A 19,750-nucleotide genomic window follows, 5' to 3' on the forward strand; every position below is an offset into this window, starting at 1 on the left:
TTCAACTAGCTTCAATGTGAACCCATCTGCATCACTATTAGCTTTCAGAGCAATTGACGTAGGAAAAAGGTCCAAGAAGGGAGGAAGTCAGGGTGGATGATTGGGTCAAACAAACACAGACTGTTGTCCCACCTGAAACCAATTCATCATTAACCATTTTTACCTTGGTCTTTGTTATGTAACTTACAAACTTCACTATTGACATGTACATAAGTTACATATGCACTTACTTTACATAGCAAATCAACTGATCAGAAACTGACACACCGTCCGACACGTGTAAAAATGATGTAAGAGGGGGGCTTCGAGTGCTGTAGTTTGAAGTGTGGGGCCACAAACCAAGCTTTCTATAATTGACTATTTACAGTATAAGTAAAATCATGTAGAGTCTTTGGAAAGCCTTTGCTGCGTGCTGAAAGAAAATGTTTGAATACATCAGTGAAGATCGGGGGAGTATTATGGTGAAAAGGGCTAGGGATCCTCTCTGTCTTGCTTTAAACACAGCCATGTTCATGTTCTTTTATCAGCAGGGGTTCTGATTGATCGATTCAAAGCACATCTCCCCGAGATTGATTGATCACTGACTCCTGTAGTTCTTGTATTTCCACAAACTGCAGCTTATTAAGTCAAGTCTCTGCACCAGAGTTGCACTCTTATTTTACTTGTGTTTAAGTATCACCTATTCCTCCTCTCCTGGCTCGATGATCATAAGTCCAAACTCAGCAGATAGCCCTGATATCGATCAGCGACTGGCCCCAACCACCCCCGTTTGACTTGTCGTAGGTGAGCACTGTGTGTCTCATTATCTTTGTGCTGATGGCTGTGTGTTGTGATTTGTATGTTGTAATTGTTTCAGATAACCGTGTGGTTGTTGGTCGTTGAACTGCCAGCTGCCTTACATCCGAACCAACCCTGCTGGATAATTACAATTGATTAGGTTACAATTTAATTAATCACACTGTTAAATCCTTGGTACTTACTGCATACTCACACTGTTACAGGAGCTGTCTGTGTGTGTGCATTAATCGGCAGAAAAAAGAAACAATTTAAGAACCTGGCTGCATAAATCAAAGTGATTTTATTTATCAGTCACCTTTTTCATACCTAATGAGTTTGCATCCCTGTTTTTACTCCAACTATAAAACTCAGGATTGCAAGATTTTCAGAGCTAAAGTTAATTGCATAAACGTAAAGTGATGGGATCACTTTCTTTAACAGTGTTTGAAAATCCTGCATACAAAATGCAAATATTGTGCATGCTGAGTTACCCACTGTACTTCAAGAGTCAGGACTTTTAGTTTTGTTAGTTGGACCTTTTTGACACTTTGGTTTGGGTTGCTACCAGTGTAGGCAGTACAGAGATGTAACACTTCCTCTTCCATGCTTAATGAAGCCTCTTGACACACAGTATACAGCTAAAATGCAAATAAAACTTGCTGCAGTTGTCCAAGTGGCTCCTTAAATAGCTGCTCAGGCGTGTACTGCAGCGACAACAAGAGAACCGCCACGGCTGTTGTTGTTCTCTTCAGGTTTATTCATCCTGAAGAGGGTTGGAGTGTGTTTGCATTTCCTCGCCTCCTCCACAACATCGCAGGAAACAAAGTCGTCCTCGCTCTCTTGCAGGCCCTGATTGCAGTCATTAGGATGCACAGGCGCTCACGGTGTGGCGGGGCCTCTCCTCGAGGGGATTCAGCTCGCAAAGCGCCGCCGCTCGCCTGTTTTTAATAACAATCATATAAAATCGCTGCAATTAGCCAGCAGCTACAAGGGGATGGAGAGCAGAAAGATGTGGAGAGGGAGCGAGAGGGAGGCAGGGAGAGAGGGAGGGAGAGCTACAGGCTCAGATTCAGTGAACCTTTCCAATGTCAGCTCCTCTTTCACATGGAAAATTCAAGAGGGCCTTTGTGTTCATCAATTATTAGCCTTGAAAGTTAAAAAGATCCATTGTGTATTTTTAATCAGAGTTATATGGGGGATCTTTGAACTGACTCCCAGTCCCGCCCGGGGCTACAAGCTGAGTTACAGTTCCTCTGCCAAGTCTGCAAGTTTTTCATAAGAAAGAGAGATTGAGCGAGGTGAATGTAGGTGTCGTCTTCAGCAAGGTAGCAAAAGAGGACCAGAAATAGACAGTTTCTACCATCATGGGATGTGATATTCTGAGCTTGTTTTTCTCTGTTCTGTGGAGAGTACGTTTAAGTATTTACCATCTAATTTGGAGGGTGCATGATCATGTACTTGATGCACTACATGTTTGCCAAAAGCTATACTGCACCATGTTGTCATACATTACTCAATTTTAATGTCAATTTAGTTTAGCAATTTTGTTGTTTGTTGTTTCCATCATAACCTTATGTTGGTCAATTTGGAGATGTATCAGCAGTCCAATGAAGTTCTTGGAAAATCTTCAGGGAATTGTAGCTGCAGTTTGTCCCGGGCCAGCAGTGACAGAAACAAGTGAACAGTGAGTCATGTGGTGGCGTGGGGACCAAACTTTTCTTTTTTTTATTGACTTACATTGGAAAAAAGACATTTCCAAAGCAACCCCTCATTATTTTTGGGGTAAACCATAAACCAAACAAACATCTTTGCAGTGAACATCTGCCTGGTTTGGAAAGTTGTAAAGTTGTAAATCTTCTGTTGCAAAGATGTCCACTGTTTGAACACACACAGTGACAGCAAGCATAGCCAGTTTGCAGCGGACTGTCGGAGAATTCAGTTAAATAGCTCAACCATACAGCAAGGTTAAACTTAAATACCTGAGGGTAAGGAGCAGTTAATCGAAGTGAAGGCGAGAAATGATCGGATAAGGATGTTTGTTTAAAGTATGCTCTGTTTAGTTTGCAGCTCCATGATTGAATATTGTAGGGTAGTGAAAGGTGTGTGTTTATTTCTCCTCTCCTCCTCCTTTAACTCCTTGATGTGTTGTCATGTAGCACCACCCACAGGTCATCAAGAGGGTGACAGCCTGGTGCGCTGCAGCTCTCCGTCAAGCAAGGAAAAAACTAGGGTCTGACTGAAGCCTGAGCAGAAGCTTTGGTTTCCTACTGAATATCAACTTTGAAAGCAGAGAAATTCCCAGTCACGAACAGAGAGAGTGCCCGCGTCATTGTTCCTTCTTGAGGGATGGGGAAAGAAAGTACAGCGCACACCAGAGAACCCAGCGCTCTCTCAGATTCAAGCTTTGCTCAGGCTGTGCTGAATTATTTAGCCCTGTGTTTAAAAGACGGCTCGGGGAATTTTGACATTAGCTCTTCAGAGCCCGCACTTTAGTCTCTCTGGCCTACAACAGCCGGGCGTTCTCTCATGAAGCGGAGTGTATACAGACAATTGCAAATGAAGAGTTATCAGGAAAAAAAGTTCTGATAAAAAGCATTGTTCAAAGTCTGCTTTTAAATCAGTGCATGCTTGTTTTAGCCTTGTTCTTCGGCTCACATGTGCTCTCCTGTGAGACTGCAGGGAAGGAAAAGCAGAACCCCCAACGCTTGCTGGTACTTTTATGATTGTTCCCCGCTATGCATGTTGTCTCTGCTTCACTTCTCTTTCGGATTGAAAATAAGCCTCATATAGTTCTCATTAGCATTCACTGAGCTTCTCTATTATTTATAATACAAGTACCTTTACACTTTTTGGAAAGTAATGCTGTCTGAGAGGGTTTTCACTTTGCTAAGTTACTGCTGTTTATATTGTAGTCTCTGTGTTAGGAACAAGATGTCTGCAGGTGCAAAGGAATATCTTATTATGATACAATATGTCACAGCTTTGACCTTGTTTTATGTTATGACGTGATTGGTCTGGGAACTCTCTGATCCTGTAACTTAGATTCCACAAGGCTTTTTTTGGGTCATGGTTACAGATTAGCTCACAATGAAACATCAGTGTATCATGGAGGAAGGTACGTCAGCAGTAGTAAAGCAGGTCACAGGTCAGTCTGAAGAGCATTTGTTGAGCCGAACTAAATTCCAAACTCATATCAGTGAAACCCTGACATCCCTTTCCAAACAGCTAGTAACACTGCTTTGACGTCATGCTTAATATTATCAGCAGACATGATGGACAAGGTCTTGTGATGCAGGTCTCCCCCTTTTTTATTGCTCATTAGCCATAATTATGTAAAAGCTGCCACCATGACCATTTGTTTTTTTTTGGCATCATAATTGATTGTGGTTGTAATGTGTGTGCCGCAGCCAAGGTAGTTCAGAGCCATTTGACACAAGTCCTGTCACAGAAATGCAAAGTATAGCTTCCACATTCAGTATTTCTTTGATTAACCTCCGTTGATTCTTGCGCTGCTAATATAACATCTTCATCTCATACTGGTCTATTGGAAATGATTACACCAGTTTTGTTTCAGAAAAATGCCTGAAGTTTCAAGTGATGAACCTCAGGCTGAGAACCCAATTTTCCCCAGCAAATTCAGAAAGCCACAGGCAGACTTCCACTCCTGCAGCGCCTGCCTTTTAAATTGGGTTTTATTCATTTTCTGTGGGCTTTTCACCAAAATTGCCACACTGAGGGTTACAAAATAATTTTTTAGTGTTTCCTCAGGGGGGGAAAAAGCTATATACTCCCATTTTTTTTCAATTTTGTCGCGGCGCGAACAGTGTTGAGCACAAAAGAGAGACAAACAGCTCCGTATCAGCCGTGATTTCCTGAATAGCCCAGTGGGAGTGCGGGAAGTCGGGGTGCATGCAGCAGATCGGCGTTGCCCTAAAACATCAGCCATGCTGTGAGGGAGATGGCTTTTCTCTGCGACAGTCCGACTGTGAGCCACGGGTCTGCAAATGAAATGGGGAGGGGGGATGCAGCCTTTGCAGATTCAATGCCCCTGTTACCTTGATGGGCATGTCTGCTGCTGTGGGGAGGCAGGGGGGATAGCATTGGATAAACAGACAAAAAGCTGCAAATAATCCTGTTGAAAATACAGTGGCTCTATTTCCTGCTGTTTTTGAATTCATCAGGCCCCATGCTGGGCCACTAGTGATTTCTAAATATATGCAGCTCTTCTGATGTAGATGTGTAAACTATGTGTGGGGTTATGGATGGCTGTGCAGACAGATTGTTTGCTTTGGGTTCTCTGTGGACCTGGTGGGTGGGATCTGCCAGCATCATCTCGCATTGTTTTCCACATGAGCTTTATTGAGTTCCCAATTACAATGCTGGTCCTCTTGTCTGGGGCTCACCGCTGCTGTTGAATTGACCTTGCATTTTTGCAAGGGAGTGTTGTTGTGTATTCAGGTCCTGCAGTCCTGTTAGGCAGACGAACAGTAAGGCAGACTGAATCCTTCGTTCCGGCCTGGCGCAAGACCCTGCTTAACAGGCATCAGGTTTACAAGCTTGATGCTTGGGAGGGAAGAGCAAGCTTAGCTTTTAGCTCTCATTGCAGCTGACATTGTATCAGGCGCCCAGGCAAGGCCGGACTGCAGCAGCCTTATTAGCCTTATCTGGATTGGCTTTTCCACAGTCTGACACTAATGTAGAATGAGAGAGGTTAGGAGAGGTTTGGAATTTAATGGAATATGTAGAAATGAGCCGCACACTGTACATGGACAGCCATCCTCTGCCCGTGTTTTCCCAGAGCTCCACTGTCTGAGCACAGAGGAAGTGGCGCAGAGGAGGACTTGCAGTAGGTGGAGCTCTTGCGTTGGATTTTGATGTTGAAGTTTGATTCACCTGGTGTGTGTGTGTGTGTGTGTGTGTGTGTGTGTGTGTGTGTGTGTGTGTGTGTGTGTGTGTGTGTGTGTGTGTGTGTGTGTGTGTGTGTGTGTGTGTGTGTGTGTGTGTGTGAGAAGATGCTAAGATATCATCTAACTGTATATTTACGAGCGGCCCTACACACACTACCCAGTCATATAATCACATTAAACACATTTTCCGTGTAGAGCTGATTGACATCTCTTGATGGGTGGTGCAATGCTGCCAACTGTTTGTGTTTACATTCGAGCCATTAGTTATTGTAATAGGACTGTTGTTTTTTCAGCTGGTGATAGTTTATGTGAGTGTGTGTGTGTGTGTACACTTTATCTTCGTGCCTGTATCCACACGCTACTTTTTGCTCCCTGCGTCATGACACCTCTGTGTACTGGGATAAACGTTAACGTCTCCCTCACAATTCCTTGCTGCTCTGCATGTTTTACCCCCCCTTATATGCACTCCCTCCTCCTTCTCTCTCTCTCTCTCTCTCTCTATCCCTTGTGCCATCTCCTTTCCACAATCTACCGCAGGCCCTCCATCTCTCCGGCCTGTCAGCGTGCTTTTTCATTTGGCTTGTTGCTACAGGGGGCTCGACACTGGCAGATTACAACTCGGCAGCCAGTCATTTTCGATTTATCAGAGCCCCCCCCCCCTCCCGCAGCCGGCCACACTCACTACCCTTGCCAGCATCAATCCAGACACATACCAATTGCTCACCATCCCACCACCCATGTTTCCTCCCACCTTCTATATCTTCCTCTTTCGATCAGCGCCGAAAATGTAGCTTCCAAGCCCTGAGACAAAAAACAAGAAGAAATATTGTGGCAGTGGAAGCATTTAAGTTAGAGAGACAGCTAGAGCTGTATTATTACTTAGGCCTCTGTCACTGGTGATGACCCGGGAGAGTGCAGAATATCGATCGTGTGTCACTCAAGGCATTCAGCAGATTGCATTGACAAAGCTTGTCGGGGGCTTTAATAGCGAGGTTAGCAGCCTCGGCTGGGACCCAGGAGAAAACTCTAACTGTGCCCTATTTCATGGTGGCTTTTAACCATTCCCTGGGTTCAGAGAGTGGATTGATAACAGTGAGGAAGTAATTTTACTCTCATAATTGCCTTCCTGTGGTTGACATTTGTGGCCCTCAGCGCCTATAAAAGTGCCTTTCCAAGAACAAGGGGAAGAGGGCCAGCATTGTCTGGCTGCTTCTTGTGACAGAAAATAGCTTCACACAAACAAATATGTGGTGCCCTTAACAAAACAGTTTGGATGAAAAGGGAGAGAAAAAAAGGAAGGAAAAAATCAAAAGGGGTGTACAAGTGTGATTTATGAGTTGAAGGAAGTCCATTACTCGCTAGAGGAAGCCCAGACCAAAACATAAACAGGGTAAGGGCATGGCTTGCAAAGAGGGTCATGGAGTAATCATTTTGTCCTGCTCAGATCGCTGATAGAAAACAGTGCTTGTCTGAGGAGGACAAACTGACAAGATTTGGATCTCACTGTAGTTCTTAACATAAAGAACTCTCAACCACCTAAATAGTCTCTCTTTAAGCCAAGTGATGTGGAACTGGTCCCCCGTGAATCGTAATATGCCTTACACACATGTTGGGAGCTATTTCTACAAGCAGCAGAGTCAGTGCTGGATGCTGTCAGGTCTGGCAGCTATTCTCTGGGCTGTGCAGGCTTAACTCATAACGCTGGAACAGATTTGACTTCCATTATTTCCACAGTAAAGCTGTGCCATTGCATAACATTAGTGTTTACTTTGCATGGTTGCTGTTAAAAGTTATTAAAAGTTTAGAGAAATAAGGCAATGTTCCATCTTTCAGTAGTGGTTTATTAAACTAAGACTGAAAGTGCATTCTCAAGTTTATGCTGCTGTACATAAACAAAGAATAAACAACATGCATTTGAGGCCATATTAAAAAATGGAAATGGGAGGATTTAAATCTATAACAAAATGCGCAAACTTGAGCAATTCTCGAACATTTATTTCATATCAACTTCTAATATTTTTCACATAGCAACTCCACTTTGTGTAATCGTCTTTTGAGGCTGAGTATACTTACAGAATAAATGTGAGCTCTGATGGTAGAATACTTGTCCGAAACAGACAAACTTTAAATTGGCAACCCACAGTTTTTCTGCTTTAAAAATCTAACGGCTATAGAATAATGAAACCATCCTCATTTACATAATTTTTAAATAAAATCCTAACTTTCACTGCAATTCTGTCCACCTATGGGTACGGGAAAATGATTACTCAATTATTTTGCATTAAAAAAGAGTAAAGCGTTATTTTAACTTAAAGTGATTAAATAATCTATATTCCTTTTGTGTTACTATCCCCGGTAGCTGAAATGCACATTGCAAAAAACAAGGTAACTATGGAAAATGAGATGCTCTTTTTCCTGTTGCCCAGTCTTGTACCACTAGCTCTAAAAGTCACTTAAACCTCACAGATTGCATTAAAATTAGTTGTGAGCGAATACTTGGGTGGGGGGTAAACATATTTCTTACAATCCAAGAATAAGATATATAGAATATTTACCTATTGCCAGTTGTATTTGGGTCTTTTACATGTGGTTGATAATGGCGATACTTTTAACAGCACATGAAGGCAGCCCTGAAACAATGCAGGGTGTGTTCTCTGAGAGATCCCAGCCAGTCTGCTGCCTACCAGTCCATTATGGGCAGCTGCTTCTTTATGGCCAGTCAGATGAAAGGGAGTCAAGTACACTTTCAATGTGGTATTATGTTAATGGCCAATGTTCAGTCATCATAATGGCTTTATGTACCATCTTACATCAAAAAAGCAGAGTATGTTAACATGTGAGTTACTTCCTGTCTCTGAAGTCCTGATTATTTCAATTACAATCATGCTGTTTGGCTGTATTTGTGTTGCCCTTGGCTCTTTGCTGTGTCCCATTACCAGTCTGTTACAGCAGCCAGAGCAGATGTTTTCCAGCATAGTCGTCACGAAGCAGGCAAACTCAGGCTGTTATTAATACGGTGGGAGCATACTGCACTGTCTTGTTTTATGACTTGATAACAGCAGATGTGAATTTCAGGAAGGTGGCTAAATGAGGACATTTACAGCGGGGATTAGGGATAACAGCGCCAGCCCCAGGTGGACACATTGGGTCAGCCAAATAGGAAATGTATATCCTGCCATCAGGTTTTACAGCTCCCTCTAATCCCCTGAATAGCAGGTAAGGTGAGACGCAATCATACTTGTTGGTTTACACCAGCATGGAAGCCATAGCAGAGTGCATGATAGGCAGTTAACTAAATTGCAATATCCACCTGCTTACCAGAGATCAGCTATGACCCTTTGACCGTCACTTAAATGCCCAGTGGATTATTATAAACTGTAATAGGATGATTACTCACTAGAGATATTCATCAGTTGATCAAGGAGGGCTTGCAGTTATGAGCTTTCAGGAAAGATAACTGATATGAGTGAAGAAAGCTCACAAAGTCTTTACTGTTGCAGTCTGACTTGATACAGTTTGAACTAATGTGTGTGAACTGCATTGCTGTACTGTAGGTCGTGTCTGTTTTGTTTCAGAGTGGGTGTAAATAAATATAATTAATATGTTCATCTAGTGGCCTTCTCTAGTGACTGGAATGTCTTTTAATTCATCTCAATTAGTTTATCCGCTTTCTAGCTTTGTTTATCACTTTTAAGCCAGTAGTTATTTGATGCCTCAGGGTTTAGCATAGATTTGACCTATTTAGGTTTTCTTAAATAGCCAGGGCTACAGTGCTCTGCCATTTAACGTTTTATGCATCTATCTTCTCCTCCTTCCTGAAAGGCGATGGTTTTGCACATTTGGATATTCTCTAGCAATGCGTGTCATACCGAGCACTCCGAGATATTCCTGTAACATAATAGAGCTTAAACAAGAAGTGTTTGTCTATCATATTACCAGCACACATGAGCCCCACACAAGGCTTGACCCAGTGTTAAGTGTCTGCGCTAAATTTCATTGCCTCCATCTACTGGAAGGCCTGCCAATAAACTGGCAGTGAATTCCTGGTGGAAAATAAATGGCAATAAAAAAGAGAAATGATAGCCCCTGCAAGCCGATAGGAGAGGGCTCTTTCTCAGCTGTCTTTTTTTTCAGGCTTCTCTTTATTGAGGCTGCCCAGCTCGGGGAGCTGTGATTTGGCACACTGACTGTGGCTTTAGTTGGATGGGTCCCTGAAAGCCAATATTGAAGTAACGACTCAGTAGCACAGATTGAAGAGCTGGGGAATCATGTAATTAATTGCATGCAAATTTCTTTGATGAGCAGTTATGTGGTGATGAGCGCGCGACCGGGCAGATAGAGGGATCTTTTTGACCTCCCCCAAGTTCCAGCACCCTCCTCCCCCTGTCCCCCTATGCATTCTGGGATCGTAGCTAGTAGTAGTATCCTCTTTGCCTGCCTGTCTGCTGTACATGGGAAATGTTAGAGCGCTGGAAATTGGAGGTGCGTAAAGTGGGCAGGAAGGTTATTTTACTGCCACGCGGGGCTACTATAACAAGATGTTCAGATATGATCTGAGAGAGTAGAGGTCTCCCGCTGCTCTTATATTCTCTCCCCCCCACCACCACACAATTTTTCTCCACCTGCCCAGTTCATTATTAAATCTGGGAATTGTCCCCATAACTCAATCCACCACACTACAGCATTATATGACCATTTGTGAGAAGGAGGAAGGGTGATTGCGACGCGGGGCGGAGGATGGATGTTAAAAGCATATTGATTTGTCTGTAATGTCGTCATAGATCAGAGATTTATGGCAATATATAAATGCAGCCACAAGCTCTATAGCCTCCAGCCTGCGGTTGAGGAAATGGAGTCCTTAGGATGACTGATGAGATCAAGACAGTGCTCTCAGCCACGTTTACCCCCCTCCTCTGGTCCCCCACCCCCCAAGCCTCCATTTCCCACTACTCCTCCTCTCAGGATGCTCTCACCCTGCGGCTGCACTGACTATTCCTCAGTGGCTCTATATCTTTGCTTTGGCTTCACATTCCAGCACAGAGGCAAGGAAAGCCTCCTCTGTGGCCTGAGATTGGTCGGAGTGAGTGCATTTGGCCTCACTGATCTCTCCCCTGCTAGAAAAATGATGTCTGACAAGGTCGCCAGAGATCACTGCCGCTCAATGATTAGAGGATTGAAAGGAAATGGAGCTTCTCCATGGTTACATTCTTAGGGACTAATAAAAACTGCTTTACTGGCTGACTGCAAGTGACATCTTATCCACAGGCAAACAGTAGGCTTCGGGATAAACATGACAAGTATTTTTAATGTCATTTAGTCACAGTGATGAAAGTACACACGACATCCATGCTACAACTCCAGGGATAAAAAGAGGTATTAAGGGTTATTTTCACACTGTAGGCTTGTGATTCTTTGCCACACAGATCTAACAGTAAACAAATCTGGGGCAATGGAAGCCAAGCGCTGATGCTCAGTGACAGGCTGTGAGCGAGGGTGGCAAAGGGGGTTATGGGTGACGAGAGGGCCATGCGGGGCTCCTGTCTGCGGCAGTTAGAGCAGCTGGGCCTCAGATCTGAGCACAGGGTCAGAGCCAGGCCACACTGGTGGGCTTGCCAACACAGCCACTGTCATAAAGATGACGTAGGGCTTGTTGTCGCCCCCGCACAGGGCCTGACAAAACCCTCAGCCCATTTTTTTTACATAACCGTCTCTTCAGATAAACCCGACTGCGAGTTAAACAGGCCCAGCTGTTTCCAAATGCTGCTGTCGGCCAGCCCACAGTGGGTTTACTCCACGGGCTCGCTGTGAGGCTGATGTGATGTAGAGGCTGGTATGGACGTAATTAGCAATGTTTAATGTGGTCTAATGTTTGGCAATCGTGTCTCCTAAGGCTATCCGAGAGCGCCTTTATAAAGTCGACAGGAATTCTTCAAGTTGTTCATTTTAACTGCTGAGTCGTGAAGCTCACAAGCACTTTAATAGCCTTGGTATATAGACCTCTGAAGGCAGCATAAAGGAGATATTCAAAGAGTAGTCAGTGGAAACCAAGGGGATTTGACAGTGCCGCAGGAAATAGACAATTTATTATCAGCAACACAGCCTAGGTAGCGGATTATCTATAAAACTTTCATTGTCCTCCCTCAGTGGCAAGCAGCCATAAAACTTCCCAAATGAGGGACTTGTTAATTTACTTGTTAAAGCAAATTAAAAATGTATAAGCGCTTTTAGGTAAATGAGATCCTCTTTCATTGCTGCCCTAGTGGGATTCTCTCTGCCAGATCCTGAGAGGACAGGTTAGCTGTTCTGAAAGCCGCAGAAGAACAATAAAAGCCGTTAAATTGTTCTAGGTTTTATTACCGCTGAGCTCCACAGCTGCTGTTGTGCGTAACTAAGGGAAACCAGGAGCTGATGGCTATCCCACTGAGACCAGTACAGAAAACTGAGCCCGCTTCTCTCTCCGTTTTCCTTTTTTTTTTTCTTCTTTCTGTGGGATGAGGTATGGGGGTTGGCCGGGTGGGGGGGGGGGGGGGGGGGGCTGCTGTGTTGTGTATGGCTCTGTTTAAAAAGGCCTTTGTGGTTAGAAATGTTAGCAGGCCTACTTTTGTGCTTGATTGCATCGCGTCTGTAGTGCAGCCCTTGAGAATAAGTCAATACACTTGTAAAATTCCACTATGGCAACGGTGAGCACTTTTCAGTAGGTGAGAAAATAATTGACTCCACATGTTCAAGACAATGTTGTAATAGCTGTACTTTTCAGGGGAAACCATTTAAATGAGATCTTTCATAATTTATCCGCACTCTGATCTGGGGACGTACTGCAGTGTGTGTTCTGAATTATGCTTTAGTGCCTGCAACACAATTAGCTCTCTGCTGCCATTCACCTCAGAAACTAAAATGAAAATATTCCATATGGATTTATTCTTTTAATGACATTTCTTGTATTATCAGGATGTGCATCTTGGGCTTTGGTAGACAGCGTTCATGACATTCGATAGCACCTTTGGTATTTCCTTTTGCAGTTTCAATAATGCTGCTGTTAGGTTGCTGTTTGTTATCTATTTGTTTCAGCCAGACCTTTAAAGATATGTTGAAAAGAAAGGTCCTACTGTTATTTCTCATTTATGTGAGGACTTATTGAAATTCAAAAGTGTGGATAATGTATTAGTGAATGTAGAGTAAGTTTTACAGGAGGAACTTACTTCAGTCAAAGGCCGGTCAAGAAGTAAAATCTACTGACACATTACTGGAAATGAAGTCTATGACAGCTCATTTGTATGTATTTAGATAGGTTGAAGATTAGTAATTAGTGATATGCCGATTTTCTTCCAGATAATATGGACGCTTTGATTGTTTAGCTTCGTTGGGATTAGCATGCTAGCGTACATTTCATACAGTATGACGTCTTGAGATTATATTGCGTTTCAGCTGCAAAGCTCTTGATTTTGTGTAAGATAAGATATGATAAGAAGTTCTTTATTAATCCCAAACTGGGAAACTTTTTTTTATTGCAGCAGCATAAAACAAAACAAGGCATTGCACGTAATTGGAAATAAAAAATGAGAAACAAACAATTCTAAAATAAAAACATCTCAAAATAGAAATAGAAAATAAACCGCAATTAGATTATTAGATTATTTATCTTCATAGTCAACTGTAAATGTACAGTTGACGATAAATAATCTGACAAATAAACACTATTGAAGTTAACACAATATAAAGCAGGATATGAACTATAAGAGTGCAATGAATGGAATATTAAATTAAATACAAATGTACGTAACAAATGTATCCTACATTAACAAGAACTTGTGTTGTCGTTATGATTTAAAGAGAATTTGCAACAAAAGTCCCCAAATGATTGTACATCAATCAATCAGTGGATATGTGTAGGTGTTAGTGTACTACTGCATTAAAATGAAAATACTCACTGCGAATGACAGTAAATTAAACTCTGTTAGACTCAGTTATGAGTATCACTGGAAACTCAGACATTACAGATGCATTGTAATTGTTTGGGGATGTTCAGTTGTCACCACTGCACTGTTCAAATAAAGTATGGCAGTTACAGTTAGAATAGTTTCTAGTAACTTAAGATCAAGCATTTCTATTATTTTCAAAGAATGATTTATAAGAATCGTTAAATGATGTCTCATACTTGCGGGCTGAACTGTTTCATGCTGAGGTTTCGGCTGCTCTTTTCCAAAGCCTCACGCTGACTGCTGATTGAAAACAGTTGTTGATGCTCTACTTCAGTGAATTCAGACTGGTAAGAGAGACAGGGAAAAAAAACCTTATCCCTTAACACAGAACAGATTGCAGGAAAACAAGACCTCACTGTGTGGAAATTAATGGCAGATGCACTTACTAGTAGTTTAAATGTTTCATTAGACGCTAATGTCTGGCTGTGTCTTTAATTGTTGTGAAATTAGCCTCTGGAATATTAAAACCATCTGTCTGTTATCCTCCTGCAGGGCCAGTTCTTACCCAAGCTGCACAGATACAGTAAGGTCATTAAATAAATGCGTCCGTATGCCTCGACCTGCATTTTAATTAATGTCTTTATGCTATTGCAATAGTACACGCCAATCTGGGGCATCTGCACACACACACACACACACACACACACACACACACACACACACACACACACACACACACACACACACACACACACACACACACACACACACACACACACACACTCAAACGGCTCATCTCCCTGCCTTTGATCTCTAGTGCATTGGGTTTCATTACACGTTTGAAACTGAGGATACGTTTTACAGGCTATCAAAATAAACACAGTACAATGACTTGCATGCAGTAGGAAGTTGGAATGATCCGACCAGTGGTATTAAAGCAAAGGTCACAAAGACTGCCCCCCTCCCTGCACCCACACACATGGGCTTCTCATTTACATTTATTAACAGACAGCAGGTCATTAAATATCAACTTTACTTTTTGATGGCACTGACCACCGGCATTCCCTCCATTTGTTGAAGACATCCATTAATCACACCATAAAAAAGAAATGAATCCATCATGTGAAACTCCGAAAGGAGAGAGCGGACGAAGGAAGGAAAAAAAAAAAATCACAATTCTCCAAAGTAATTTAAAGGAGCTCAAGGGGAAATTAAAAGGAACAAGCTGAGGGATACGTTTTCAAATAGCTGTGTAATCAGGTCCCGAGCTATGTAATAGCCCTGAAAGATGAGCCGCTCTTTATTGGAATGTCTTTATTAGACATGTTCTTCAGACATTACACAGATTTAAATTTGTGCAAGATTTCTGATTTCATGGAGTACTTTCCCACTGATAAGCCAGGATACAGACGATGTGATTATACGGTTTCACTACTACAGAGTCACTTTGATACCACGTTGATTAATAAAATCTCCATATATCTACCACCCTCACCTGATAATATTCTTTATAAGCTTTCTCTATATGAGTTCGGTTGGTGTGTGTCTATATATATATATATATATATATACAGTATATATGTGTGATGCAGGAGTCAGCAGCCGCTTTCAGTAAGGCCTGTGTTTTTTTGTGTGAGCACATTCATAAATGCATGAGAATGCTGCTGTGCGCTGCCCAGTGTTGTCAGCAGGGACACAGCCTGGTTAATAAATATTATAGGTCAACATGTTTTGATGAAGGAGCCACAGACCGGGGAGTAAACACCTTCCCTCGCTCTTTCTTCCAGATTCAGTTCACAGGCCAGGGTGGATGAGATATTATTCCCCTTTTCTCTCAAAAAATATGTAAACTCCCCTCAGTCAAACTGGCATTTACAAGAAAGAGAGAGGAAATGTGCCCCTGGTTATTGTGGGAATAAAATGTGTTGGAGGTAATTAGTGCTATCACAGCGCGGGGCATTGGTGTGTCAGTGCATGCGCCACATTTGATCCTTGTGTGCTATAGTCTCAGGAGTGCGTGGCTACATAGACACACACTGATGCACACAAACGTATTCAGACACGTGCACATGCACGCAAGTCAAACAGGCCCATCAGGCATTCCCTGTGCTCAAAATCTCTTATCACATTTACACTCTAGCGAATCCACCCGCCTTCCACCCATCATGCAATTCTCCCAAGGAATAGGATTCCTTTCACACCGCTAATGGGTACAGAAAGGGGAACATTTTCATTTTAATTACCCGCTCAACTCAAGGGTTCTTTTGGTATTCCCACAACTTGTGCCCTTTCCTCACACTAAATGATGGCCAATACCTGAAAAGAGAATACTGAATGAGAGGTAAAAAACATACTGTAGCGCTGTCACTTCCCTCCCTCCAGAGCTGAAGAGCGGAAAGGCGAATGCCATCATATTATAGTCCAAGTCCTTTGTGTGTGCAGCGCCAAGATCTGCTTTTCCTATTATTTGGCAGAGCAGCCGTTCACTAGAGTGTCCCATAAAGCCATCTTTTTATGAGCTTTGAAATGAAACCTGCAGTGTTTGTCTGGTCTGGAAGGAGCAGCCTGGGAGCTTCAGACGACATAAATCGCAGACTTGGCCACGAAGTAAAGACCCCACCTCTTCCTTCCACTCATCTCTGCACTCCCAAGAGTCTTTTATTGTTCTACAGATTTTGAGCGGCCTCAGATGCTGGCCAGATTGGCACATCCTCCTTTTTATTCCTCTAATTTTGCAGCATTTCCAACAGAGTGTCTAGAGGATGACACTTGCTGAGCTCCTGCTGCCTCGGCATGTGGTGTCTGCTTGGAAAGGATAGTGGCTCCATTTGAAGGTTCTGGAGGGGTCTTTGTCCCTGTTCTCTATTTCGTGGGCTGAGAGGAGTCTCATACTGCGAGATCAGATGGCGTCTATCATTGGCAAGCGGAGTGATGGCTGCTGAATAGGCTCAGAAACATGACAGATTTACAGAGACAGCGCCGCGGCTCCGGCCAGTTCACACATATTCATGAGCCCATTTGTGTGTGACGCCATCGCTGCGCCAGCGTTATACATGTTGATCTCTAAACAGCAGTGTAACCAGTTTTGCTTCATGTTGTTAACCCTTGCTATCATTGTGTGTTATGTTTGGCAGCTGAAACCGGGGCAGAACAACTGTAAGGGCAGCGACAGCGAGAGTGTAAGCGGAGGGTCCAAGCCTTCCATCAGGAGCAGCTCCAGAGACAGGCTGACAGACGTGAGTACATTAACACTTAAACGTACTGATTCAGGGGCATTTGAGGTCCTGTGTTTGTAGTGATTCATCTTCTTAGAAATAATGGCAAAAACAAATATCTGAGATCATTGCCAGTCAGTCATTTTGTGTACCTAGTTAGGATTTCAAATATATACCAAACGGAAAAGAAATTCTACAGAATAATACAAACAACTTTCATTAACTAACCTTCTCAAAGTAGATTTTACATTTACATCCAGTGGTCTAAGTCTCAAATAATATGAACATACCAAAAATATCTTATATTTGATCTCAAGTTGGACTAAAAAGCAGTGGTTGAAGTTCCAGTATCTAAACAATAGTTACATGCGTTATGTTTGAAAATCAATCTTTTAAATATTTGTTCATAAAGAGAGATGCCATTACTCAAAATATTTATCTCCCAATTCATTAGCAAGTAATCTGCTTGGGGTATTCATTTGTTAAATCCCTTGTTGCACAACATTTGCCTTACAAGCAACAGTGTCATGTAGGAAACGTGTACAACTTCACCTCAAACCTTGATTCTTCATCATCACATGTAACAGTTATAAGTAGTACTTTAAAATATCAGGCTTGGATTGTCAATCAGAGCATGATCTATCAGCACAAATGTTATAAATTCTCCTGCAGTTTCAATATCCAAGAGTCATCATGTGTGTGTGGCCATGCATGCACCTGCGGAATGTCCCAGACAAAAGGTGAGTTATGGATGTCATATCATCTATTTTGTCAGGATTTCTTTTGGTGTTGAAACGTGAACATTCAGCCTCAGCAGAGCACTTTGTGGTAAATCTTAAATGTCTTCAGTGCCCTGTTGAAGTAGTTCAGGTAATGAGCACTATTTTCAACACACACACATACACACACACACGAGGAGCTGAAGGCGAGCATTAGCTGACAGAAGAAAGAGCGGGGCCACACACCCCCCCCTCGCCCTGTGACATATTCAGGATGTAAAGTGAGAAGGCTCGAGGGACCTTGCTGCCAGACTCTCCCGGCCCTTCTCTCTGATTTGTGTGGAGACTCTACAGTGAAGCAATCAGATATCTGGCCATAATTAAAGCTGTCAGTTGAGAGGCGCGCAAGTCTTTGAGAAAGACATGGTCGAACAACTGAAGCAAAACGGATCTACGTGTAGCTTCACGATGCTTGACTGGGCATGAAATGAAATAAGTAATTTGATCTTGACAACAGAAATTGAAATGATACTCGTGATTTCTGTCTGACTGCACCGTGGCAGCAGTACACCATGACAAATGTTGCTTAAACAATGGGGGTTTGACATTCAACCTATGGATGGATGCTTTAACATGGCTGTCATACCGAAGGATAAAAGCATTCAGTCTGTCACTTGTTACCTCCTGATCTCTAATCACTAAATACTGTTACAGCAACAAACTGTAGGTCTTATGCAACAGCACACACTGAAATACAGTTTGATCATTGGGAAATTACCCCTGGATTCCTGTTTTTAGTTTATGCAAGGTTAATGCATGTTATAGCTCCAAATCAAACCCTTTTCATTACCTTAGGACAGTTGGCACCAAAGTTTTTAATTTCAAGTTGGTCTTATCTTAAAGGGACATACAAGTATTCATCTGTTTTCATATATTCTGATATTCATATATATGTTTTAAAGGCCTTTGCTTCAGATAAATCTTTATTCACTGTTTAAAATGACAATCTTTTGCCATAATTTGCAACAGTCACAATCTCACTGATCCTCACTGGCAAACCATTTCCTGCCATTTACATTACATGCCTTTGATACACTTTGACTTGTCATACACTAAAAAGTTACATCATGTTATGGTATGCCACTATAACTCAGGATCACTGTTACTTCACTTCATCTTATTGCAATTTGAACATTGAATGTGAAATTATTCACTACATTGAATATGATTAACAGCTACAGTCACATGTGTTTACTGTGATTTATTTTATTGAAACATTTCCTAAATTCAAAAATAAATCAGTTTGCTTTAAGGATGTCAGTTTTCCTCAAGCAGAAACTCTAGTTTCCTCTTTATAATCACATCGACCTGAGCTGACTTTTAGCCTCTCCGTACACTCTGGAGGTTAGAAAAGAACTGCCGCGTTGGTTCCCCCTGCTGCGTCTGGTCAAGAAATCTCGCAGGAGATGGAGCATGTATTCTGAATAGCTGCTGAAAGCTAAACAGCATGAGGAAAGACTTTTAGACCCCTTGTACACCTTGTTTGGTCCGAATGTGTGTGTCTTCATCTCTGGTCTCCACAGGTTTCTGAACAAGTCCCTTCCAGCTCTGCTGTCAAAACCCACTTCAGACGTTGCAATGGGTGCAAGTCGTAGCATTTGTAGCAGACCTCTGTTCCCTGGATTGAAGGGAGGACAACAAGAAAATTGGTGAAAACAGAAACTTTAGTTTACTACTGAAATTCCTTTATTTTATAATGAAAGAAAACATTGGTTGACTTTAAAATGTTATGTTTTCTTCTTTGGAGGTCAATGTGCTTGTTCCACTGAAATGTTAAAAGTATTGTGATTGTAACACTGCAGAAAGCAACTGTACTGCTCCTGTGGTTCAGCTCCTGTACAGTGCAAACACAAAGATAAAGCATCTAAGTCAGTCGTTAGTACCAGGGAGCGGTGTGAGACTGGAGCAAGCTCTGACCCGAACTGTTCATTAGAGCCAACAGTTTGCTAATGGTATTTGCTCTAGCACTCCCTTCCCCTCATGGAGCGACCACGCTCCGATGAAGCAGATGAACCGAGTTTGCCGACCTGGCACTGGCTGGCAGGGAGATGGAGGCCAGAGGAGGTCAGGCCTGGCAGCTTCCTCTCTCCCGCTCGCCTTCCCTACTCACTCTGCCCTGCCAGCTCATTAAGGCCTACAAATGGCACATCAGC

At 42.5% G+C, this 19,750-nt stretch overlaps 1 protein-coding gene across 6 annotated transcripts in view; it reads left to right on the top strand.

Annotated features, from left to right (window-relative positions):
- Nucleotides 1–19,750, top strand: part of auts2a (activator of transcription and developmental regulator AUTS2 a) — a 306,284-nt gene that overhangs the window by 108,791 nt on the left and 177,743 nt on the right. For all 6 annotated transcript variants that reach the window (XM_063894507.1, XM_063894509.1, XM_063894508.1 and 3 more), the window contains one exon: nucleotides 16,738–16,839. In XM_063894507.1, the coding sequence (XP_063750577.1) occupies nucleotides 16,738–16,839 (102 nt within the window). The remainder of the gene's footprint in view (nucleotides 1–16,737; nucleotides 16,840–19,750) is intronic.

Source organism: Eleginops maclovinus, chromosome 11 (genome assembly GCF_036324505.1).
Source record: "Eleginops maclovinus isolate JMC-PN-2008 ecotype Puerto Natales chromosome 11, JC_Emac_rtc_rv5, whole genome shotgun sequence".
Classification (NCBI taxonomy): Eukaryota; Metazoa; Chordata; class Actinopteri; order Perciformes; family Eleginopidae; genus Eleginops; species Eleginops maclovinus.